The following is a 26,614-nucleotide window of genomic DNA, read 5'->3' on the forward strand; positions in this document are numbered from 1 at the left end:
ATGTATGTAAATCTTTGCTCAAACTATATTTAGAACATTCTTTCAACCGGACAGAATACATATTCTGATTGGAGAAATAAGTGGCTCTATTTATATTGTTTTCAGAAACAGATTTATCCATAGAGGACCAGAGGTAGTTTTGATTTCATGGTAGAATATCAATTTATTTAAATTTTGAGAAAATGTAGAGAGGAAATACACATTTGTGCTCTGTGCAATTACTGAACAGCTTTGTCTTATGTACAGTTTTATACACTATAATATATATATATAATCTCTTGATATAAGTAGTTAAAACATATCACTACCCCAATCGAACACTGGTAAATATCAAAGACAAGCCCACCCAGCCCGTGACCCATTGGTTCGGCAATCTAAGAGTTGTAAAAAAACGTCTTCACGCGTCGAGTTTGAAAAACATTCATTCGAAGATGCATGGTTGAAATTCAAGTCAGTGGATCTCAGCGATGTGATTGGCCTTCGTTCCGCGCGCCTGTCACTCATCTAAGGCTCGTTTGTCTCTGCTGCAATCCTGGCCAGAAAACCAACAAACAAACAAACCCAAAAACAAAATCCACAACGGATTAAAAGAGCAAAAGCGACACATGGCTACCTCCTCACCCCTCCTCACCCCTCCTCACCCCTCCTCACCTCTCCTCACCCCCTCCTCACCCCCCTACACACTCCCTCACGGACCCAATTTGCTACGAGTTAAACTTTTTTCTGCCAGAATTTTTTCCTCCCAATCACGTCTTCGGAGATCAGCCAAGATGCACCTGAGCAGAGTTAACAGCCTGGCAACGAACGAAGACCTCCGACGCCCCCCCCCGGCCCCCCCCCCCCCCCCACCCCACCCCCCGCCCCCCTCCCACTCCTAACGTGGTTCTCACAGGCAGGTCTGGTTCAGAAAGGACGATACAAAGATAAAAAGAAAAACAAACGCAGCCGCCGGCGTTGAAACGCAGGGCGACGGATCGACGGACGCCTCACACGTTGGCGTGGATGTCCTCGTGCCGCAGCACCTTGTAGGTGAGCCAGTAGAAGATGTTGAAGAAGAGGAAGCTGAGGGGGAAGACGGCGCGGGAGATGGTGTCGATGCGCTTGGCGCGGTCCACGAAGCGCTTGCGCAGGGCGTCGGCGTCGTAGAAGGTGGCGACGGGCACGGGGCGCGGCGGCGGCGGCGGAGGGGCGAACACCGTGGCGGTCTCCACCGCCGTGCCGTCCTTGGACTGCAGACAGTGGCCCAGGCCGTAGCCGCTGAAGTAGAAGCCCCGGTTCTCCCGCACCAGCTCCTCCTCCTGGGGAGAAGACGGAAGCAAATCGGTAAGAAAATATAATAATTGTAAAATGTACTGCAATTATAGAGCGCTTTTCTAACCAGTGGCCACTCAAAGCGCTTCACAATATTGCCAAACATTCACCCATTCATGCAGACTTTATAAATCGTCAGCGAATCCGCAAATCAGCCCTCGGTCAGAGTGTCAAAAGCCTTTTCTGTGACAATCGTTAATGGCTCTTGGGAATTGCAGCGTTTATTTTGGACAACACTTCTAAGTATGGCCTTTTAGAGCGAGACATTTCTAAAACAATAGACTTTGTGAGCGATTGGTTTTCCTTTTAGGCCGTGGCTTGAGATGGAGTATGTTGAGTGAAGCTAACTCATTTACATTCCCTCTGATATAGCAAGGGCAGCGGGAGAGATGGCGGAACAAGATAAACACTCTGAATGAGACCCTCGCCTCCTTCCCCTTGAAGGGAATATTAATAGAGCCCCTCCTTAACTCTGACAGTTCATTTGGCGGGGGGGGGCAGTGGACATGAGCGATCTCCATCGGGTGATCAGTAGTCAGTGAGAGGTCTCCTAAGTGTGTTGACCCCTTGTGTCTGTTTATCTGCGTCTCTCTCTCTCTCTCCCTCTCTGTGAGTATCTCGACCTCTCCCTGACCCTCGAGTTCCCCAGGTGGTCCGCCCACCTTGGCCTTCCGATTTCAGATCAACCTTGGCTGTGAAACGCTTGCCACTGATTACTTTGGAAGACTCATTGCTGTCAATATACATATATACAATATACAAACTTTGAGCAAGGCCCGATAGGTCAACGCAATTCAACTCGTGCCGACCCCCCGTTGACCTCGACGCACAAGCCAAACGAAGGCTCAGAAGACATCCTACTCCCGGTAAACGAATGTGATTTGTCTTAGTTTGAATATGAAACTTCGTTGTTCCTTTTCTATTCATGCAGCGAATGAATGAAAGAAAGCAAGACAGGAAAACGATGGCAGACAGCTTTGACATTTAAATGACTCGGATGTTTGGTTGTTGTGATGGTATTTAGTCGCCTGACACACCATCTCCCCCTTAAACATCCTTTGTCTCCTCTCAGAGAACGGTTGATCAATTGCCAGCGGAACTTTGTTGGGTCCCTAAATGTTGTCCCAATGACAAACGACCCCACGGTAACGGTCAAACCAGAGGCAGTCGCTCTTCCAGCCTCACTTAATTATCCCTTCTGCTCTTATCTCCAGCATCCGGTATATCAAGCCCTGAATTGTACCAGTGTGTTCCCCTAAGAGATAATAGGTTCTCATCTCTCTGGTCAATGTGCAGAGATCATGTGGCGCAGTGACATTCACCGCGGCCACTCTGATTGGTTGGGATGAGATCCAATCTTATTTTAGCGCAAGGTTCACGACTGTGGATATAAAAAAGTATCGTGGACATGATTTCACCTTCGGGATGCAATAATTGGTCGGTATGAAGTGTGTTCAGTCAAGGGTGTTCAGTCAAACATACTCCCCCCCTATATTTCACGTCAGAGACTACACCAGGGAGAAACGCAGAAACACTTAACAGACCATTAAAAGAAGCAAAAACAATGTTCAATGTCAATGCTTTTAACGTGTACCACAGTGGCTATCAAACTTAAGAAAAAGTTCAAAGTTATTTCGTACTTGGTACTGGTGAACATCCTTGGAGGTGGTGCAAGGCCAAAAAAAAAGAAGAGGGATTTAGAAATGTTCTTGGCTAGGCCTTGAGGGTGAAACACATTGCACTCCCTGTGATGACAGCTGAGAGGCCACCAAAGAGACGATAAAGGACACTATTTTGGAGATCTGAGGATAACCCTTCTAAAGAATCTGGTGGGCGGGGTCTGTTTGTCGGGGGGGGGGGGGGAAACAGGACCTAATCAGGTGTACTGGGGAGGCTGAAGGGACCTGGACGATTCGGGGCGGCTGAGGGGAGAATCATCGGGTTGGAGGGTGGGATCCGAGGGAGAGACCCGAGGCTGGGCGGCTGGTTCAGGGCCACAGCTGGCGCCGCTGTCAGTGGTATTGTTCGCTCTCCGCAGGGACTCTGGGGCGGCTGACCAGCGGCTCGCTTTACAAAGAATGAGGCGCAAGAAGGAAACCTAAAACGGGCCGACTACGCGCAGCAAGGGGTCGGAGGTAGTAACTCTGGTGCACGCCTCGAGGGCCCGACGTCAGTTGTTTTGGATATCTGCCTCTTCCGGCCTTTTCCCATATTCATAAATTGCGTAACGTGATTATCCACTTGGCTTTCATGAGACTAAAGTGAAGCACCTAGCATAAAGGGATAGGTCCGGATCTCAGATCTCATCTGGTGACGGATTGGACGAGGATGAAAAAAAAGATCCATGGCATTTAAAGCGGCACCCTATGGAATTGTGATAATGCGATAATGTGACAACCGTGACGTCGCTCGGGGAGAAAGGCTTTAGAAACCGATTTCAGTTACGGCGAAGACCACAGGGGGCTGCATCTCCACTTGGAAATACAAAGACACAGACACACACACACACACACACACACACACACACACACACACACAGAAATGGACGCAACCTGTTCAGAAAGCTGAATAAAAGTCAAAGACGTATCGATTAAACCTGGTCAGTCTGGGCTTCCGTAGGGCTCATCGAAACCCCCCACTTCTGTCCGGAGGAACACATCCGGGCATGGCGTCAATACCCCCCAGACAGATGAGTGGCAACTCAAACTGCCTGGGCTGGAAGTAATTGTGCCATTGATGTGGACAGGTAGAGTCCTTCTCACTTTCCAGAACATCATTTTCACTCTCTGTATTGATTTTAGGTGCAGCAGACAGTCCCGTAAATCTGCCGGATTTCTTGGTCCGAGCACGGGGGCTTTTGCCATATGTCTTGGAGGCTGTCCAGGCTGTCTGCAAAGCTTTTAATAGGACATGCACGTCTTGCTTTTATGTTTTCGTCTTGTTGTGGATGACCGTGTAGAGGTCTCATATCTCTCTACCCTGGTTGTCTGAAAACAAGAGGGCACCAGTGCCGTGTGTGGAAACTGTGTTTTAATGCATCCCGGAATATGAAATCGGATTAATTGTAAACAATGACAAGGGGAAGTGGTATTGCTTTTCTGCATTACTTTTGGTTGTTATTAAAACATTTTTACATTTCTGTTAAATCTCCTCTTACATCGCTTCCTGTCAAAGCAATGATACTCAATCCAATAACCAATATCCACCGTTTATGTTGGTTTAAAGTCTGCGTTTTACCCACACAGGGGCTTACAACTTCAATTGATGGACTTGACTTGAAGACCAGCTTCACTCAGTCTCAACCTGATTGGACCTGGAGGCTGTGGCCTCCCGATCTCATCCAGCTCCCCTTACATAACACCGGGGTTCTTCACACGCTGGAGCTGGTGATCTGTGTGAGGGGCAGTCGAGGCTCTGAGATGAACAGGCAGCGACAGAGGGAGGAATGATCAGGCCATCTTTGTCGTGGTCAACGCTAACAGCAGGGACGAGCAGGGGCGATGCGAGATGAGCCCGTCTCCCTCATGCAATATGACAGCCAGCTGTGGCCGGTCGCCCGGTTCACGTCCTGAGAATACTGCGGCTCGCCCTGCCCAGAGACCGTGTTTTCAGAATGTGACAAGGACTTTGAGGCTGTCTTTCTGTGTTTTCCCTCTGTGTGTGTGTGTGTGTGTGTGTGTGTGTGTGTGTGTGTGTGTGTGTGTGTGTGTGTGTGTGTGTGTGTGTGTGTGTGTGTGTGTGTGTGTGTGTGTGTGTGTGTGTGTGTGTGTGTGTGTGTATGTGTGTGTTTGACCTGACTTTGCAGCAATATGTATTTCCCTGTGTGTGTCTTTGCGTCTGCGTGTGTGTGTGTGTGTGTGTGTGTGTGTGTGTGTGTGTGTGTGTGTGTGTGTGTGTGTGTGTGTGTGTGTGTGTGTGTGTGTGTGTGTGTGTGTGTGTGTGTGTGTGAGTGTGTGTGTAATGGCTTATGTCTGTGTGCATGTGTGTTGTCTGTGTGTTGCCTCTTCAACTATATGTTTGGTCTAGTTTGTGTGTTCTTGTGAGCCCGTCTATGCATGCCTGCGGTGTGTGTGTGCGCTTGTGTGCATGTGCGCGTGCAGGGGCTAATGTCTGTGTGCGTCTCTGCGACTATATGTCTGGTCTATTTGTATGTTTGTGTGTTTCTTGTACACGCGTCTATGTGTGCCTGCATGGCGTGTGTGCCCGCGGTGTGTGTGTGTGCCTGCGGTGTGTGTGTGTGTGTGTGTGTGTGTGTGTGTGTGTGTGTGTGTGTGTGTGTGTGTGTGTGCGTGCGTGCGTGTGCACGTGTGATTTACACTCACTATCCTCTGCCGCCGATGCCTCTTCCTCAGCCTGATGAACTCCTTGTGCTGCCTTGAGACAAAGTTCACGGCGGCGTACTCGAGCAGCGCGGCGAACACAAACAGCAGACACACGGCCATCCAGATGTCAATGGCCTTCACGTAGGACACCTGGGGGGGGGGGGGGGGGGGGGGGGGAGGGGGGGGAGGGACAAGGTCACACAGCGCTCGTTGGCCGATCGACGGCGCCCGCGGGACTAATGAGAGTTGTTTAGTTGCCGCGGTGACCAACATCCTTGGGACGGCCTAGAGAGGATAATGCGTCAGTGGGATGGGGCGCAGCTTGACGCGCGGCCGTGGGTCAGTCCGGCTCCGGGACCCCGGAGGGGCTGCGGGCCGGTCCTTGGGGAGAGGAGGCGTGTCCAGGAACACTTCAGGGAGGCCTGCTGAGGAAGCAGCGGGCGGAGAGACTACTCTCTGAGGGGGGCGGGAACCTCAGCATAGATGACTGGAACACATCTCGGGTTGTGTTCAAACGTTCATCAGTGCTTAAAGTGGGTGTGAACCCCCTGTTTCGGTTTGATTTGAACGCTGAGATTTAAAAAAAAAAAAAGGAAGGAGGGGGGAGGAACTGTCCCCATGGTTACATCCCCATCTCGTCATTATGATGAATATTATTTATACATCGGCCACACACTGTGTCGTTAGTGCCACAGAAGCTAAATCCTCTCTTCTGATGCCGCCGTTGTCATTAACCGCTGGCCAGACGCAGAACCACACATCCACACACTGTCTTCAGCTCTCGGTTCAGAGCAGAGTAGAACGTTCGCTTACCGCGTGGCAGAGACTTCGGAACGGATCCGATTTTACAGCTGTTTTCACTCAATTACTGCATTATTCAAGCAGAAGTGACCAAATGTGGTCGACTTCTATGTCAAGATCATCACAGACAAATAACACGTTTAAAACCAGAGACGATGAATTTGGGTTCACTGAGATTTCAAAAGGCAACACGTTTACATGGTGCTATGACTAAGGGTAGCTTGCATCAGAAGGGTCACTGTGTTTACCAGTGCAGCAAGGAGTAGAATATTGATTTCTGTTTACTCCACTGAACTAAGAAAATTGGGAACATTTTTAATTCATAATTTTCAATTGCTTTCGGTTTCTTTTTGAATAACTAACCAAAACATATGGTTCACAACCTCCTCTAGCCTAGAGGAGGGAATTCAAACAACATCTTGTACGCACCAGCTGGTGAGCGACTCTCCTACATCAGTCTATTATCCTTCAAGGGTACAACCAAATAGCAGAACGTGTGGATGCTCACAAGGAAAGACTTAGAACTTACTAATTCGAAGCAAATACTCTAATTCTACTCTCTTCAGCGCAGCCAAGTTGTCCTAAGAGAAGACCAACCAAAAAAGAAGGAGAGGGAAAAACGAACTACCTATCCAACCAACTTACTAAAAGATCTTCTCTGGATCTCGGATTTGAAAAACAAAAGAACGAGTGAAACGGTCGTCATGTTGCTGACCTTGGGCAGCGAGGCGCGGGACCCCGAGCTCTGGGTGGTCATGGTGAGCACGGTGGTGATGCCCAGGCCCACGCGGGCGGGCGCGGCGTCCATGTTGATCCAGAAGGACACCCAGGACAGGATGACGATGAGCAGCGAGGGGATGTACATCTGGATCAGGTAGTAGCCCATCTGCCGCTCCAGGTGGAACTTCACCTCGATGCACGTGAACTTTCCTGTGGAGGTGATCCGGCGTTTTTTTATTTACTATTATTTACACTTCTCCAGAGCTCGCTTACATTTTTGATGAAGGCTTTTGAGAACGTTGTTATTGTGAGTGTATGCGGCTTGGGATCCACTGACACAGAGTAAATGTGGTTGCCATTATCGTCCTGAGTTTCTAAAATTAACTTAACACAAATGTTTCTGTTGGTTGTACTGAGCTCTCTGTTGGACTTCTACTCTACAACTAAGACTCTGTTGATCATCAAAAGATCTGGTTGCTCAAAAGTGGCTCAACAAGTGTATACTGGAAACAGAGAACAACCTGTTTTTGTCCAGAAATGGGATTAGGCAGTGTCTATCGGTCTCTCGACACGGGAAATAGTACATTACAATCCTGTGTTGCAGTCTACGACACACCTGAGTTGTAGTACATTACACATCTGTGTTTTAGTGCATTACACACCTATGTTGTAGCACATCACTCATCTGTGTTTTAGTGCATTACACACCTATGTTGTAGCACATCACTCACCTGTGTTGTAGTACATTACATACCTGTGTTGTAGTACATTACATACCTGTGTTGTAGTACATTACATACCTGTGTTGTAGTACTTTGTGCAGTAGCCGAGGTCCTTCTCCTCTTTCAGGACAAACTGGGGGAGGGTGAGGTCCTCAGCAACCTGCACGGGGCTCTCGGCCAGCCACTCGAAGATCAGGTCGTTCATGGTGTATCCGACTGTGGACGGAGGGCGGTGGGAGTTAGGGAACAGGAGACACACGGAGCGGGCAGAGTGATAATCACATCAGTTTTAGCTAACCCTGATCCTAACCCCAATATGAGAGAAGAATCTCTGACTAAAGCAGCTCTGGTTCCCGTTTCAGCCCGAGACATCGCTCTGTCTGGGACTCCGGCGGATGATTGAAAATCGCACAAAAGAACAAAATAAAGAAGGTTAATGAACCCCGGGGGAGGGGGGGGAGGGGGGGGAGGGGGAGCGCGGTGATGTAACGTCCGCGTGTCCGTCCGGACGCCGCCGCCCGCGCCGTTTGTCACTGCGAAAGGTCACACGCCAGCGCAGCGGCGGCGGTGTCGCGGTGGTTTGAAGGTCGTGGTGGGATAAGGGCGCACGTGAGACGCATGTCTGCTCATGACAACGGGGGGAGGGTAGGGGGAGGGCGTGGGGGAGGCAGGGGGAGATGTTTGCGCACATATTGAGCGGGCCGCTCTCCTCGGAGCGAGCGCACGCCCTCGCACTCTCCCGCCGTAAACGTGTTTACACCGTGGCTGAGGATGTGCAGACGGCGTCAGGCTGACGGGGTTATTACTGCAGGATAGACACGGCCAACAGCCGGCCAACAGGCGGACAACAGCCGGCCAACAGGCGGCCAACAGCCGGCCAACAGCCGGCCAACAGGCGGCCAACAGCCGGACAACAGGCGGCCAACAGCCGGCCAACAGCCGGACAACAGCCGGCCATCAGCCGGCCAACAGGCGGCCAACAGCCGGACAACAGCCGGCCAACAGCCGGACAACAGCCGGCCAACAGCCGGCCAGGCCGCGATGGACGCCACCACTCAAGAGGAGGGCGCAGTTATCACCTCACACACTCATACACACTCACTCACTCACTCACTCACTCGCTCTCTCTCACACAAACACACTCACTCACTCACTCTCTCACACATACACACTCACTCACTCGCTTCCTTTCACACATACACACTCACTCACTCACTCACTCACTCTCTCACGCATACACATTCACTCTCTCACTCACTCTCTCTCACAAATACACACACACTCACTCACTCGCTCTCTCACGCATACACACTCACTCACTCACTCACTCGCTCTCTCTCACACATACACACTCACTCACTCACTCGCTCACGCATACACACTCACTCACTCGCTCTCTCTCACACATACACACTCACTCACTCACTCGCTCACGCATACACACTCACTCACTCGCTCTCTCTCACACATACACACTCACTCACTCATTCACTCTTTCTCACAAATACACCTTCACTCACTCACTCGCTCTCTCTCACACATACACACTCACTCACACTCTCTCACGCATACACACTCACTCACTCTCTCTCACACATACACACTCCCTCACTCTCTCACTCTCACACGCACACACACTCACTCTCACACGCATACACACTCACTGACTCACTCACACACTCACTCTCACACGCATACACACTCACTCTCACACGCATACACACTCACTGACTCACTCACACACTCACTCTCACACGCATACACACTCACTCACTCACTCCCTCTCTCACCCATACACACTCACTCACTCACCCCCTCTCTCACCCATACACACTCACCCAGTTACACAAACAGGCCAACAATCAGGCCAACAATCTCTTTCCTGATTGACTCCACTATGTCATACCCTCTTCTGGGCCTGATTACAGGTGTATTAAAAATACATGGGCCATGCAATCACAGTGCAAGCTTCCTGACACGTCTGAATGATAGGCTGAGGAGCCCTTTGAGGCCCCCGAATTACAAAGACATCAATTATTCAAGGTATTATCCCTTATCCACTACCTCCCGCCGGAAGAATAGCAGCGCTACAACACACTTATCTCGTTCTCCAGAAGCATTCAACGTCATTCACACATCCCGCCTCAACCAGCAGAGAGGAGAGCTCTGTGGAGACGTCTCCAACAGGACGGTCAAGGAGCATAGCAAACGGAATGCAGAGTCTGAATAAACTGATAAATGTCCGGAATATTAAAAGGGAATAGAGTTACGACTTTGACCGGCACAGAGATGTCTGATTTGTTTTATGAAGAGGATGACCTCTGAAGGTTACCATCGGATTCAGGCGATAGTCTGCGTCAGAATAATTAGTCTTCATTTTTTGCTATGGGAAAAACACGTTGAGAACGTTTACTGCCAGTGAATCCGATATTTGAGTTTTTTTACGATGTAGTCCTTGAGCAGATGCTTTCATTCAAAGCAACTCACGGTGAATTATATTATAGTGAATCAAATCTACAGTTAAATACTCCATCTTCTTAAAGGGACCGCAGGTAGGGGGTAGGCATCTGGCACAGGCATGCAAACAGGTACGCCAAAGAAGTTATGATTTAGGAGGACTTAAAATAAATCTTATATTATAGAATGCTGAGTACTAACACTTAATGTGAGCCCTATAAAACCAAGTATTCTCCTTTAAGCAACAGACATTAAAGGACAATAAAATATCTATGTGAAAACCTAAATTGCCTTTCCTTCATATTTAGCATATTTTGTCCAGCATCCACAATCACTGTTGGGGTTGTTGCATCCATCCCTAAAGGGAATATTCCCGGGAAAAGTGATGGCTCAAGTCAACGCACGTGAGAAGGCCAGTATATCCAGGACTTTGATGGTTCACAAAGGGCTGGAGCTCTAGCTTGGTTCTTTTTTTATCCACTGACGCCTTTTGGCAGTAAAGAGTCTTGGAGTCCATAGCTCCACATAACCTCAAATCTTTTTCTTTAATCTCTCTCTCTCTCTCTCTCTCTCTCTCTCTCTCTCTCTCTCTCCCTCTCCCTCTCCCTCTCCCTCTCCCTCTCCCTCTCTCTCTCTTGCCGATGTGTGTTGAAACACTATTTATTTGTATTATTCAAATTGTATTGTACGGTGGATGCTTGGAAACTGGCCTGTCTACATAAACAGTATGTTGCCTGCTGTGGTGAAATGAGATGCTAAGTAGTAGTTTGGCTTGTTGACTTGTGGGGAAAAGCCACAGGGGCAATGCATTTAGTACACTGCCAACGGTTCACTTGTTTTTTTTTTCATACATCTCTATTCCTTTGTCTCCACAAGGTGAATTAAGTCACCTCCAGGCTCCGTCCCAGGGTCAAGTAATATAAGGGACACCAAAATGAAAGATCTATTATTTATATTCGGGAAATTGGTCTTATCAGGGTCGGATGCTATCTGTGCCTGAGGCACAAAACGAGAAAATACATTTTTCCGATTTTTGTTTAATCAAATATGAACACCATCTGCATTGTGGAAGTAAGTGGGAAGAAGATTTGAGTAATCAGAAACTCATTGCCGGTTTTATAAAAGAGATATTATTTATATGTACCTTTTCTGGAAGAAACCTTGCCAACAGAAGCATAATCATGTCCCAAATCTCTAGAGACATCCTACACTGAGGCAGACCATAAAAAACGATCAACATGCAGACCGAGTCAAAGAAAGGAAGCGAGGAGATAAAGAGAAAGGGAGGGGGCGAAGGGGGTGGAGGGGGGTTGGAACACCGGGAAATGGGAAGGAAGACTCACAGCTTTCAAGCTGCATAGTGCAGGTCTGAATGTCCATGGGGAAATTCTTCAAGTCCATAGGGCAGGACAAGATGAGAGTCAGTCTGAGACAGAGAGAGAGACACAGAGAGAGACAGAGAGAGAGAGAGAGAGAGAGAGAGAGAGAGAGAGAGAGAGAGAGAGAGAGAGAGAGAGAGAGAGAGAGAGAGAGAGAGAGAGAGAGAGAGAGACAGAGAGACAGAGAGACAGAGAGACAGAGTGAGAGAGAGAGAGAGAGAGAGAGAGAGAGAGAGAGAGAGAGAGACACAGAGACACAGAGACACAGAGACAGAGAGACAGAGTGAGAGAGAGAGAGAGAGAGAGAGACACACACAGAGACAGCGAGAGAGACAGAGAGAGAGACAGAGAGGGGGAGAGAGAGGGGGAGAGAGAGAGAAAGGGAGACACACAGAGAGAGGGAGAGAGGGAGAGAATCACAGTAAGAGTGAATAGAAAACAAAAATGTGGAGGAGAGCATAAGCATAAGTATTAAGCAGAGCATAAGTAGGGCAAAAGAGCAGGAAATCAGGCAGTGAGCAGGAATTGATCATCCCGACATAAATCAGATATTAAACAAGTGAGAGTTGGACAGTGAGTTACGCTGCCATTTGGCTGCACTTAGCGCGGCGCTAACCGCCAGCTAATTGGAGAACACAGCGGCTCCGCTTATGTCCTCGATGCATGGAGCCTCTGAGAAGCCTGGGGGAAGCCGGGGAGCCATTAGGAGGTTTGGGTAGAAGAGAGCAGCGTAATTACCTGCTGCAACGCCTCGCCCAGAGACAGACGAGTGCCGCCAGCGCGATACACGCTGGCACGCGTTCTCTCCACCCAAAGCGGGGGAAGGCATACCGTATGCTGTTCTTCCAGAGAGCAGAACGCTAAGAACCCCTGATGAATGAACTCCCTAACGGGAGCCAACTCAGGTCTACGGTCCTGGAGGCACGTAGGTAACCCTTACTGTCGGATCTGACTCTGAAACTGTCGCCGGGAAATTAGACTTTCTTTCATCGCTGAGCAGATCACAACCTGGATGGCAGTTGGTAAACTTTAAAGTGTTCCCCAAGCAACTTATCACGGCTCCTACTTTTATTTTTTTCAGTGTTTCTGCTCCACGTTAGAAAAGACAGTGAAAATAAATGGACAAAAATAACTATAGTTTTATAGTTATTTTAAATAACTATATAACTATAGTTATTTTTTTCCTAACCCTAATAAATAACTATTGCTATATAACTATTAATAAATAACTACTACTATATAACTAACATAAAATAACTACTAATTCCCCTGTTATTATCGCTGTGCGTTTATTAAACTGTGAAATATCCAAACTTGAATCCCACATTTTGTCCTTCATCATATCCAGACGGTCCCTATAGAAACACAGCCTGAGGGTAAGTGTTCTGCTGAGATTCTAGACAGACAGGCACGCAGACGACGGACAGACAGACGGACGGACAACCTGATGCTGAACAGGACGCTGCCGTCCTGGAAGATCCTCAGCAGCTTGTTGTCGGTGGTGACCCCGTGGAAGCTGGCGCCCTTCTCGTTGGCGAAGAACAGGTCGGGCTTCCAGATGGAGTCCAGCATGGAGGGGTCCAGGTCCAGGGAGTCGTCGGGGTACTCCCTGTAGGCCAGCCGCGGGTCGTTCCACTTCTGCCGCAGGAAGAGGTTCAGTCGGTAGTCCTGTAGGGGGCGCCTCGCACGAGTTAGCATCGCAGAGAAGACAACGAAGAAGAACACATGTTGGAGTCCCTCACTGACACGATTCACCATTAGTTGACAGATATGTATATTTATTTATTTTTGTTTGGTTTATGGTTAGGTTATTTAGTCTTGTAAGTCTTTGCAAGCTTATTTTTGTCTTGAGCAAGAACACATCAACGTTTGGAAGACATCTTACAGCTAATTGCTTCCTGCATTAATAATAATAACAAAGTATTATGATTAATGCAGGAAATGCTGCACTGCTTTCCATGACCCTGATGTGGCCTCATACGTTTACCACGAGCTGGAACAGAACTTTGAGTAAGGTGTGTAACAAAGTATCACAGTGGTAAAATATAATGAAGAAATTAAGAGGCACGAGAGTGTTGGCGATTACAGATGATTGCTGATGAGAGCGTTTGATGCCACTTGTTCTTGTCTAGCATTGGCTTTTTGTGTATATTGATATTGCAAAACTATTGCAGACGGTTAGTGGGTGATGGTAACTACTGCCCACTTGCCGTTCTCACCCACCAGAGTGCTTTTCTGACCGGGCGTCGACTAAAAGATCAATCGATGCATGAGATGAACGGGAATGAGTGCTCCCTCTGCAAACACCAGGACTAAAAGTGCTTTATCATCCAAACTTCTTTAGAGGTGCACTGATAAAAAAAAAAAAAAAAAGTTAGGAGTTTAGTCCGACCTTTTACCCCTTAAATGGATTTGTTAGAAAGTGGCCATGCGGGACTGAAGCTCCCATGTTGACCTCTGACCTACCGGGTCAATGAGGCAAGGTTAAATTCCCATCAGTCCCGACCCCAGCAGGACAGTTATAGCCACATCCAGGTATAACTTTATTTAGAATACTACTTCAACCGGGACATACGCTACAATTCCCCTGTGGAGGACAAACCGGCGGCTTGAGCGCCACATTTATCACAATAAACGTTCCCTCCACTTCTGGTGACATCATTGCTGTCATCTTCCTTTCTGCTGACCTCAGTGCACATCCTGGCCCCTGCTGCCAGCTCCCTTGACAGTATTTAACACAACGCTTGTGTCTGTGCTGACCCAGCCACCGCACTCCAAAGTAAAGGTCCTTTTTTTTTCGAGGTCCTCACCTTGCCTTCCTTCCTTCCTTTTTTTGTCCTTTTTTTTCCTCCAATTTTGATATTAATTGTGGAGAGGACAGTTCATTATCGGCGCGTCACTGACCCACTGGCCTCTGAAGGTTACACTGATATGCTCCAGGAAACAATGAGAGAAAATGTCCAACCTTGATTGGATTATAACTAGGAAGTAAATGAGAAGTAAATGGCGGGAAATTGTTTTCAACTATGAAACATATTAACGACTGGACATGAGGACATTACACTGACTGGTGATCTGGTCAGGGGAGAATCCCCCAAATAAGGGTACACTTCATAAGGATAAGATCGAGCTCCTGTGGCCCTCCTACCATGGTGGTTTCTGTTATGGAGCCAAAGCTGTTGATGAAGATATTGCAGGTGACATTCACCGGTGGGCCTGAGAAGACACAAACAGACACAAACAGATAGGAAAGAACGTCGTTAGAGGCTCTGTGGTTACAAATGCACTCATTATTCTGAGAGGATGGTATGCATAGCTAAGTTTGTATTCACTTTGTGATTTCTCTATGAAGTGACCTCTCCTTCACCCTCATCATTATATGCCTCATACATATACAGTATTTACACACATACATATATTTATGTTTTTTTGGTTTTTAATGGTGAGAAACAATCCATTTCGATCACAGAGAGTCTCAGCTCAAACCAGCCCCATTATATCAATTATTGCGAAGATCCAATAGGCCTACAGCAGCGAGGGAATGACCTCTTCAGAAGAACACAAAAAGATACAGGATTAGAGTAGAACACCAGGTGCCTTTGTGAGTGTTATGGATTCAGATGGATGTCTTGCACAGTGCGGAGAACTTTGAGATTGTGGAGCACACATGAAATATGGATGAGTCTCGCAAGCTCCCTGAGATATTCTGTTGCAGAGTAGCTCTGTCTCTGCCCTGCTTAGCACACCGGTGTGCATGCATGCTGGTTCTGCATGTTAAATAACTCCACCGACCGAATCCCGTCGCACTGTCAGACCCCTCACCTTACGACACACAACCCGAGTCTGTTTCATAGCAATGGGCACTAGCAGATCAGGGATGTAAATTACAGATGGGACGAGGAGATTTATATTCTATTCAGTAATGAAGTAGATGCTTTAAACCACAACAACTCAAGGGTTTAGATGCAGGCCTTTAATAAGTATGGGGGAGGCATGTTGCTCAAGGTGATAGGGGTCATGGCCAGAAGGGGGACTTCTGCACATCACTGTAAGACCTAGGTCTTACAGTGTGGGGTTTTCTGTCTTATCCTGTATTCTAGTCTTTGCTCAGTCTTCACAATCAAGGGGATGGTGCTGTAGGCTGTCATGAGTCGTTTTTGGGTTTGACGTCTCTGATCGATTTTTGTTTTTATTGGCTGTTTTTCCAAGTCTTTCAGAGTTGTTCTATGCTCCTCTGTATCTCTGCACATCCTCAAACACAAGGATGCCTGCAGGTGGAGTGTGGTTATTGGTGTTCAAACCCAGTATCTTTCAGCTTGGATCCAAACACCCTAACCACTAGACCAGTGTTTCCCTGCCCCAGCAGTATGGTTCCAGTACCCCTTCATCCACCCCTTCATCCATACCAAACCGAAACTCATATTACTCTATTATCCTTTCGATTTTCATTGTAAGTATTATATTAAAATGGCCTCTGCGATTTAATAGAACAAGCTAAGTCATACTTCTATGTCAGGTCTTAACTTTGTGGATCTGCAACAATCAACAAATTCATAAAATCGTTGATGTCATCAAAATCTTGACAAGAACTTCTGGGAAACTGCTGGGTAAGGAATCACGACGCGTCAAACCCGACCCACGGACGGATGCGTTCATGACCCCGATCACAGCTCCACCATCCCGTACGTACCTTTGAAGTTGGGTCGGATGCGAGCATCATAGCCTGACGTTTTTCCCATGAGCTTGTCCAGGAAGTCGGAAGGAGACGAATCTTTTATCTCCTCCTTACAGGAGCTCAGTCTGACAGCGACCCAGCATCGGCACAGAGCAGGGAGTGACCACCACCGTGGAGAGGGGCAAGACAACAAGGGAGGCGAGATTAGCAGGGAGAACAGAGGAAGAGGGAGAGAGACTAGAAGAGACAGAGGAGAGCGAGGAGAGACGGTAACTCCAAAGGCAGTCAGAGAGAGGTCAGAGGTTGGGCTTACTAACGAGGGGGACTACTGTCAGTTATCATGTGTGAAGACACCCCCCCCCCCCCCCCCCCCCCCACAACACAAAACATCTTCCATAATAAGAGTTTAAGTGGATGTAACGGGGGTGGACGGATCCTGGCTGTGGTCCAAAAAAGCGAAGCTATGGAGATATATCGTCTGGCACTCTGTCCCGGGCGGAGGCGGTGAGAGGAGGGAAACAGGTGAAGCCGCCGGCCTCCCCCCCCCTCCCCCGCGCGGCTCCGTAGGCAGAGGGGTTGGGACGAGGGGGATGGCTCAATTGAGATGCTCGCTGTCACACCGGGGAGAGGGAGATGTAGATACAGTCTCCACAGAGACAGCCTGGGACTCTGGGACCCCCACAGACACGGCCAGCAGGGCATACAGAACAGGCAGAGCCGGCGGAGATCAGGAGTAGACGTGTGTGGGTGTGTGTGTGTGTGTGTGTGTGTGTGTGTGTGTTTGGGGCGTGTGCGTGTGTGTCTGTGTGTTTGGGGCGTGTGTGAATGTGTGTGTTTGTGTGAGAGCGGGAAAGAGAGACAGAATGAAAAGGGGGAGTGGAGGGAAAATAATTGGAAAGGGAGAGAAAGATGGAAAACGATGGAGAAAGAGACAATAAAAGGGGGGGGAAGGGGGCAAGATGGACCGATAAACTGGGAACGAGAAAATGGGAAGAGAGTGACCGAATGAAAAAGGGGAGGCAGAGGAAGTGGGAAACTAAAGGCAGGAGGAAGGAGGCGAGCCCTGTAACAGAGGCCGTGCGGGCTTGATGGATCTCCTGCGTGACGGGCCTCCGCTGGACTGCCGTGGATCTCGCCCCACGCTTCTGATGCGATTGTTAATAGCTTGCGATCCCCCCTGATCCCCGCCTCTGTGAAGCGCGCACGCCTCGCCCAATTTCCTCTGGAGGGTTCTGAGCCCGAGACACGGAGCTCTGAGAGGCCGTCAGCGCCGTGTTTCAAATCCACAGAGACGTGGGGAGGGAGGATGTGACAACCCGTGGCTGAGCCTTGTGACAGGGACGAGCAACGATGGAGTTTAGGTGGGCCTGGGAGTTCGGATATGGAAAATTGAATATAATTACGTTTGGGTGACAAATACAGTATACCCCAGATAAGATCCGCATGTGGGAGAATAAGGAAAGTAGGACTCCGAGGTTTCCTGTAGAAAAAACATAGAGTAATTAAAAGCAAAAAACACGAGCTATTCCCGATAAAGTTTGACTCTCTCCACCATTCCACAGCAGAACTTCTTGCTTGTGCCTTTGAAGATTTCCTTCCTGTTGAGCCCATATCGGAGTCCTTCTCATAGTGTGAACTTCAACCACCCCAGTCCGCTTGCATCATCATCTTCCTTCCACATCTGTGGACTACTGCGTCTTTCTCTCACTACTTTCTTTTGCCGTCTGTTCGCTACTTGTAAGCACACACAGAGCCAGATGGGCTCACACCTGCACGACCAGGCCTCTACGCTTCTCTCCTAGTAGGAAATTACTTCTTAATAAAGTTAGATCTCCCCGTGTCTTTCCCAATTATACATGGTAAATGCCATGTATTATTGTAGCACAATTCTAACGGCGCATTCTGGTCGAGGTATTTAATTACAGTAAATATGAACACGTCCTTTATACAGACCATTTCTTAAAAGCCATTTGTTCGCAGGTACTTCAGTATGCGTTCAGACATGGTGTGATGGAGACTGCCCGGTGTGTATGCCTACAAAAGAGGTGCTAACAAATCTCATGGATGGTGTCCATTAAATTGCATTCTGTCAAGAGAATTGATCAAGGGTTCACTCCAGGGAAAACAATCTCCCGACACTAGCAAAGGGAGAACGGCTTTGCCTGTAAGCCAATGTGGCCACGGGTCCTCCTAAAGAACTATAAATCAACAATTCAATCTTCTGATGTCAGAGCTTTTAGACAAGCACCCATTTTCATTGCTTGATTCCAGTGGAACAGCTCCGTGACATGCAGACATGACAGTACCTGAGATAGAGAGGAACATCAAAGACAAACCAGGTAGAAAACCACGCTTTTGTTTAAAAATGAATTGATTCACATCAATGTAAGATTACATTAATGGTTAATGGTGTCAATGTACATTAGCTTTATAGCCTGTTATTATGATTCCGCACACAGGACAAGCCAGGTTCCATCGCACTTTCTCTCACACTGAAGTCTTTTAAAAGAAAGCTGAAACGTTTCGTAAGTTCAGTCGTATAATATGCTTCAAGTCGTCATTGTAGCACGTGCAAAACAATATCAATCAATCATTTTTTAAATCAATGCGAATGATTTCTTCCCTTCCTATTGTGTGAGCATCCAATCAATAAAATAATAACCGCATGAACGGTTGGCTCATTGTAATTTCACACACTGTGTGCGAAGCATATGTACAGAACGATGAACGTTTTTTTTTTATGAGAAAAAATAACCATTATGAAACGCGCATATGCAATGTGTGTAAATAAAACCCAAATGTAAAACTCCAAAGAGAGGCCTTCTTGCCTCTGACTCTCCATGCCATGGCCGTGGGGGGTAGTGTCCCCCCCCTCGCCCCCCTCCCCCCACCCATCTAGCTTACATCTAAGTCAAGTTACTTATGAAGCGCTTCAGCACGCCCCCTGCTCTAATACGATTTGATGGCAATCTGAAAGGCCGAGCCCTGAAGTGGACGAGAGAAGGCTCAGCATGATGAATAATCTCCAGCTGGGTAACGGACCCGTGCATGAGGTTCCACCCCTCAGGCACTCTCTTCTAAATGGCCGGCTAATGATATGTCTGCTGGTGCCGTTTACCTCCCTTCAGCTCCCAGTTCACCACTATCGGCCGTTTTGTTTCACAAAGAGCCCATCAGTTTTAGTCCACATTTTGATTTGAATATTTCTTTTTTCGGGGGGAGCTTCTGGTCAATATTGTCCCAAAAAAGATCCAAATTGCAAAATGCTCAATAACAGAAATGTGCAAGATACCAACAAATGTGCTGTACGTTACAGGACAACTGATTAGTCACAGTGTAACTAATTCAGATCTATCAATTGAATGATCTAAATCATAAAATAACATAATGATCGTCAAACCACAATCATGAAAAATAAAATGAATTTAACATTTCAAAGATGTGTCTTTAAGGTAATAAATCTGGCCTAAAAGAGGCCTAAGAGAGCAATTATTAATTTCCGGATAAAACACTTTCTTCTGCAGGCTTGTGTTTCAAAATCCCCAACCGTTTTTACAGTTTGGTATGGCAGCTGCTCGTTCTGTGCCGAAGCGAGGTTAAAACCTGCAGGATTTCCGTCTGGCAGTCATCTTCCGTACAGAGTCTCTCGTCGGCCCTGACTCACATGTGACCTGTCAGGGTGGGGCTCTGTCTACAGCTCATCATGGGGAGACAGAATATCACAGAGCACAGAGCCTTCCCGATGGAGATTTTAGTTCTCGTTTTATTGTTTTCGTTGCACTTGCAATGCTCTGTTTTAGCAAAACATAAAAATATGAATTATTCTTATTCTTATTAAAATAATGGCTCTGTGTTATGGTTGTATTTTGGGGGGACATAATCAGCAATTCGGAGGGGGTGGGGGGGGGGGGGGGGTGGAGAACAAATAGAACCTCAGTCAACATAAGAGGAGCAAACCCATTTCTCTGGTCTTCTCTGGTTCTGTGCCTTCATACAACAGGGCATTAGGATAGAGAAACATTTTAACATTAATCCAACAGGATTCCTGAGCCAACAAACAGGATCTCGGTTTATGGGAACCAGATAAATGGTCTGTAAGCATGAAACGGTAGCTACCCGCTACTGGGTTTAGGACTACTTCAAAGTCATGCCTGAATGTGGTTGGGTCGTGATAGCTACTGGTTCATTGATGCACTAAACTGAATGCCAACCATCAGAAGGTTTGAGCCATGTGGATTTAAGAAAGCACATAACTTTAGCAATACATACACATGATACTAATCAAATATAATAGCCATGGCAGCATTGGTAATTTATATATATATAGATTCTTAATAACTACTTACTATAATTCAGCAATATCACATGAGGAGTTTGCTGTTACACTGAATTCAGGGCGCGAATGTCTTTCTATGACAGAAAATCACAGCCATGCTACAGAGCATTTTAAAGTCATTTTGGTTTAGGAAGTTTTTCAAACCGATTGAAAGGCCCGGAAGAATCCAAGTGGCAGCCATGATAAGAGCTGGCCGAATTCTCTAAATGCTAAGGAAAGGGTCTTCAATGCTTCTTTCTTATCTCAGCCTTGGCGAAAGGTAAGGAGATAATGCCATCCCACAATTCCTTACGGCAGCCACATTTAAATGGAGGAGCAGTCATCGCGGCTATCTTCTCCTAAGTCCTCGTGAATTCTCCTCAACATCTGTGACGTTTTCCTTCAAGGTCAAGGAAAAGTGGTTGGGAAAGGACAAAGGATGTCATTTTTGGTCTATTCTAAAGGAACCAATATCAGCACTCATGGAATGCCTCTTCACATCATTTACTTATGTTGAGTTCAAGGGGAGAATATGGAAAAAAGCAACACAGCTGTCCCAATGTCAGCCTCATGAGTTAGCCTCTCGAGAGAGGGAGGGACACATTTAAAGAGCGTAGGCCCTGCCATTCCTCATCCTACAATCAACTATACTGTAGGTGCAGTGTAAGCATGGATGGAGTTACATCCTAGTAGTTTGATTCAACATCATGAAACTGGAATAACCAGTCCAACTACCTGGCAGGCACACTATATCTTTTTGCTGCTCAATCCCCATTCTAGCGGAAACTCACCAATCCCTGTGTGGCATTAAACCCAATCAGAACCCATGTTTATTCCTCCACCGGAACAGGAGACATATGCTGGTAATTGCCTTTCGTTTGGAGACTTCCGATCAGAAAAGTGACTCAAATGGGACCGTGGCTCTGTTCCCCAGAACACAGAAGCAATAAGGGAAATCAGCGCCGTTTAGACGGCCACGCATGAACATTACACGTTCCTGGGGGGCATTAGCATAATGAAAGCTGATCGCGAATAGGTGGCCAGCTGGCCATCAGAAAGAGGCTGTCATTTGTCATAGCCTGTGAGGTACTTTATTTAATGTCCTCTTCAACATCTGATTCTCAACTGCCAGTTCAATTTATACTTCTGCGATTGTCGATAGGGTCTCTGCCATACCGCTACGGCCAGAAGCATCAACCTTGATGTTGGAGACGGATCATTTTACCATGATCTGTATGATCAATAAAATCCAAACTAATGTGCACTAGAGCAGCGGTCTCCAACCTTTTCAGCACCAAGGACCGGTATGATTCTCCGAAAAGTTCAAAGGGGGGGGGGGGGGTTGGGTTATGTTGCGCAGAGGTTGCCAAAAATGCAAACATGTTATATGCAATCTAACAACTGCATATAGACTTGGGTTATGTTGCGCAGAGGTTGCCAAAAATGCAAACATGTTATATGCAATCTAACAACTGCATATAGACTTATGGCATGTAAAAGAGTGACAGTATTGCGAAGTGAATAAAAAAAAAAAAAAAAATTTTTAAATAAATAAATAAATAATCTTTCTCTGCGGACCGGTACCAAATGACCCACGGACCGGTACCGGTCCGCGGACCGGGGGTTGGGGACCGCTGCACTAGAGAATCGGATTTTCCAGTGAGGGAGATATTTTTACAATGAGGTTGAATACCGCAATTAATTTCACTTAGTATTTAAATGCTTGAATAAATAATGAAATTTATTTGATCCTCTATTCATTTACAAATGAGTGAATATTCAAACGAATATTTTGTGTCCTGTTGTTGAAATTACTGGAAACAGGTTGTGAATGACCGGAAACAGGATGTGACTCACAGGAAGTAGGAAATCAATGCTTTGGCTTTCCTAAATGGCTGTGTAGAAGATAGTTGAAATCATAGATATATATATATTAACAGAGCCCGTCTCATATTAGACATTATCTGATATTAACTAGACGCCTCGTCCGCGGTGCTGGCCAATGGAGTCGAACGTCACCACTGGCGGCCATCTTACCACAGTAAGCTGCTCACCGATAACATTGTGTTGGTACTAGTGATTCATGTACTTTTTAAATAACCATAACTTGCTCAATTTTCAACCGATTTTCAAACGGTTTGGTTTGTTATAAACGCCAGAGATGTAGGTATGACGGTACATACTTATGTATAATTGTTATGTTCTAAGAAAAATAGAATAATGTTCTAAAATAGGTTCATGATTTCCCTTTACAAATATACATCAAGAAAGGCTGCATGTTGAAATCCCCACCCTGTACAGAGATGTATTTATGTAATTATATATAACCATGTGTTTTCATATGAAATGAACATTAAACTGGTAAGATGGCGGCCTATGGGGACGTTCTAGACGCCGCCGTAGGGCATCTAGTTAATATATATATCTATGGTTGAAATGATCTACGCTGTTGATCCTCTTGAATTGTTTAGCTTGGCTAGAAAGCAATGGCTCAAAGTTTATTTAGTATTCACTTAGTCATGAAGTCTATTATTATCGTCTTCTTGGATATCCACTATGGTTTGCAATCTAAGTGACTTTGAACATAGAAAAACACCTTTGACACTGACAGACGTCTTGCCAAGAGTACATTTATCAACATCCACATTGATCTTGAAGGTAAAACCCCCAACACATGCACAGACCTCCTCTCTACGTCAATGTATATGATGGCCCCTGGCTACGGCTTTTCCCTTTTGATCAATGAGCTTCAATGGTAAATGGGTTTCGGAGCACATTGCCATTTACACTTGCACGTTGTTCTTTACAGATGTGGTGAATGGTAATCCTGCACAGGAACACCAGAAGATGTCTGAAACATGAGATTGATCTGCGTAACAGCAGGGGCCTTCTGACAGGAAGGAGTGTGGCTCCATGAGTCATGGCCACGTGTGAATGATGGCAACATGGAGGCTACCTGCAGGCCAGCTCAATCCCTCCAGTTTGCCATCAGGTAAGCAAACAAAAACACAATCACTGGGGAGGGGTCAGAGTCTCACCCTGAGGAACTGAACCAGGATGGTTACAGAGGCCGTGTGTGATGAATGCAGATGAACGAAGCTGGCAACACACAACCATTCATGTCCAGAATGTGCTAATTAAAAATGATAATAATATTAGTCCTTTGTCTCATCATAAAAAGGGTTGCAGGTTTTGTACGCAATGGTGAAAATAAATATATAATCTTAGTGGGTAGGCCTATTTATGGATATTTGAGGAAGCTTAGGGGGGAAATATGAATGACGTTTAGAATCTTTTTGAAATCGCAAATCACCGCTTGGCGGTGGGCCAGTAGCACACATCAAAGTGGGATGTTTACTGTGTTTTTTTTTAACATCCTCTCTCCGTGCAAACTGTTCTTAATCCCCGTAGTGTTCGGCTCTAATCGTTTGTTTTTGGTAATAAAAAAAGAATGACTTTAGCCATGAGCCAATGTTAATGGGAATATTAGCTGCCTGGAAAATATACTTTTCACTGCCTCACTGCAAACCCTGCAGTTTAATGATTAGGAATGTAGACTAATCCACACTAACACGTTAAGCAAATCGGCACTCACAACGAACTCTGAGCACTGTCGTCCGCGCGTCCTCATTTGTGAGGTAATCTGGGATCGAGTGGGTGGGGGGCTTGGCGTTCCCCCCGGAGCCTCCCGGAATGAAACGACGATGCTTCCGTGATCCCATCGTGGCGGCTGACGGGGACTAAATGGGCCGCACTTGGATGACAGATTTACACCCGTGATGTCTCTGTCCCTCCTCTGGAATGAGAAGCCCACCTACCCGGTGTCTGCACCCCCCCTCCGGGCCCGCTCCGTTCCCCTTTCGCCCGTTCTCAGGCAGTCAGCACTATCTCACTCCCCCCCCCCCACCCCCTCGAAGCACTTATTACATGATTCATCTCCGCGTCCAACAGCCCCGATCTTGATTTGTTTTGATTCAAATCGTTTTATTGAGACAAGTCGCAGAGTACCGGATGATCGGAAACTAAGACATTTCGGTGCTGCAAGGGTTTTCTTCTCTAACGCAGCAGCTTCGCCCCACACGCTGTGGTGGCCTTCAGCCGTAAACTGGGGAGAACCATCTTTCAACTCATTTAATAATGAGTTTTCATGCATATATTTGAACTACTGTAGTGGCTAGTGTGTTGGGTAACGGCTAGTGAGCTAGTAACATCCCTTTGGTACTAGTGTAGTGGCTAGGGTGTTGGGTAACAGCTAGTGAGCTAGTAACATCCCTTTGGTACTGTCGTAGTGGGTATGGTGTTGGGTAACAGCTAGTGAGCTAGTAACATCCCTTTGGTACTGGTGTAGTGGCTAGGGTGTTGGGTAACAGCTAGTGAGCTAGTAACATCCCTTTGGTACTAGTGTAGTGGCTAGGGTGTTGGGTAACAGCTAGTGAGCTAGTAACATCCCTTTGGTACTAGTGTAGTGGCTAGGGTGTTGGGTAACAGCTAGTGAGCTAGTAACATCCCTTTGGTACTGGTCTAGTGGCTAGGGCAGGGGTTCTCAAAGTTTTGACAGCTGAGGGCCAATTTAGGAACCCAAAATTTGACTGAGGGCCGCCAAAGGAAAAAAAATTAGCAGGAAACGTCGTCAGCATCCAAGTGGTGAACATTGCACCGTGGACCTCTGGGAGTGAGGTCAAGCGAGGTCTAAATCACGAAACTGAGGTTCATCATTTCAAAGTAATGTACAGTCGGATTAATACTAACAAATGTAACAGGATTTAATGAAAGCTAGAGAGAGTCGACTTTTCTCTTTATATTTCTTTTTTTTGTTTAAATTAATATTGATATAATAAAAACGATATATATTTATATATTTATTTTTTTACTTACATCTGCATGTCATTGAGGGCCGCCAGGAATGTTTCTGCGGGCCGCCATTGGCCCGCGGGCCGCACTTTGAGAACCCGTTGGTGTTGGGTAACGGCTAGTGAGCTGGTAACATCCCTTTGGTACTGGTGCAATGGCTAGGGTGTTGGGTAACGGCTAGTGAGCTGGTAACAAATCCCTTTGGTACTGGTGTAATGGCCAGGGTGTTGGGTATCCCGACGATGTCGGATTCAATCGCCATAATCCTGAGCATCGTGGCTCACCCCTGTCGGCTCTTTAAAGACACATCTGTACATCATACAATTATAATAGAATCATACATTTAAGTAATGGGTTGAATCATTGACTGATATATCCACTGCTTCTCAAGAATAGCTGACAGACAAAAAGTTGGCAGGACTCTTATCTCCTTGCCATTATCGTTCTTCACCCTGAAGCGATCTGAAACGATGCATTTTTCGAAAATGTGGCAGCAGGTTAAAGAAAATCTTCAGAAATGGGATTGCCCGCATTACGGCAGCGAGGAGATGAATCGGGCAGGAAACCCTGTTCCCCAGTTCCTCGACGCCTCGTATCTCCCGTCCTGTAAGCGTCGGCGGTATTCTCCATGTCTGAGATCTGATATCAGAGTGGATTTGCTGCTGTCAGTCTGCGTGAGAAGACGCTAGCTGGATTTCTTGATAGCCCGAGAGAGGAGCCCTGACTCACAGCGTGGGGGTGGAATGAATGTGTTCTGTGTGAAGCTTGAGAAGGACTGCAGAACTATCTTCATGCACCGGATCTGACCATGAGCCAAGGACTTGACTTCAGTACAACTCCTACCACAACTTCTACGTAAACATTATTGCTTTAGGCCCAATCCCATTTCTACCCCTTACCCCTTACCCTTACCCCTTCCCCTTACTTAAAACTCTGCCCAGATTAATGTCAATATTCGGCATCCACAACAACCAGTATAACATGTAATTAAGGAACTTTGAAGTAAGCGATCTATCACAGTAATTGTTTTGAATGCACCAACCTTGGTGTGAGTAAAGTGG

General features: G+C 46.8%; 1 protein-coding gene across 1 annotated transcript in view; it reads right to left on the reverse strand.

Annotated features, from left to right (window-relative positions):
- Window positions 1-866: 866 nt before the first annotated feature.
- Window positions 867-26,614, reverse strand: part of glra4a (glycine receptor, alpha 4a) — a 38,001-nt gene continuing 12,253 nt past the window's right edge. The window contains exons 2-9 of the mRNA XM_030369233.1: window positions 16,403-16,512; window positions 14,861-14,928; window positions 13,157-13,380; window positions 11,677-11,759; window positions 7,955-8,092; window positions 7,150-7,364; window positions 5,634-5,783; window positions 867-1,298 (exon numbers count right to left, since the gene is read on the reverse strand). Coding sequence (XP_030225093.1) covers window positions 987-1,298; window positions 5,634-5,783; window positions 7,150-7,364; window positions 7,955-8,092; window positions 11,677-11,759; window positions 13,157-13,380; window positions 14,861-14,928; window positions 16,403-16,512 — 1,300 coding nt within the window. The 3' untranslated portion in view covers window positions 867-986. The remainder of the gene's footprint in view (window positions 1,299-5,633; window positions 5,784-7,149; window positions 7,365-7,954; window positions 8,093-11,676; window positions 11,760-13,156; window positions 13,381-14,860; window positions 14,929-16,402; window positions 16,513-26,614) is intronic.

Source organism: Gadus morhua, chromosome 10 (genome assembly GCF_902167405.1).
Source record: "Gadus morhua chromosome 10, gadMor3.0, whole genome shotgun sequence".
Classification (NCBI taxonomy): domain Eukaryota; kingdom Metazoa; phylum Chordata; class Actinopteri; order Gadiformes; family Gadidae; genus Gadus; species Gadus morhua.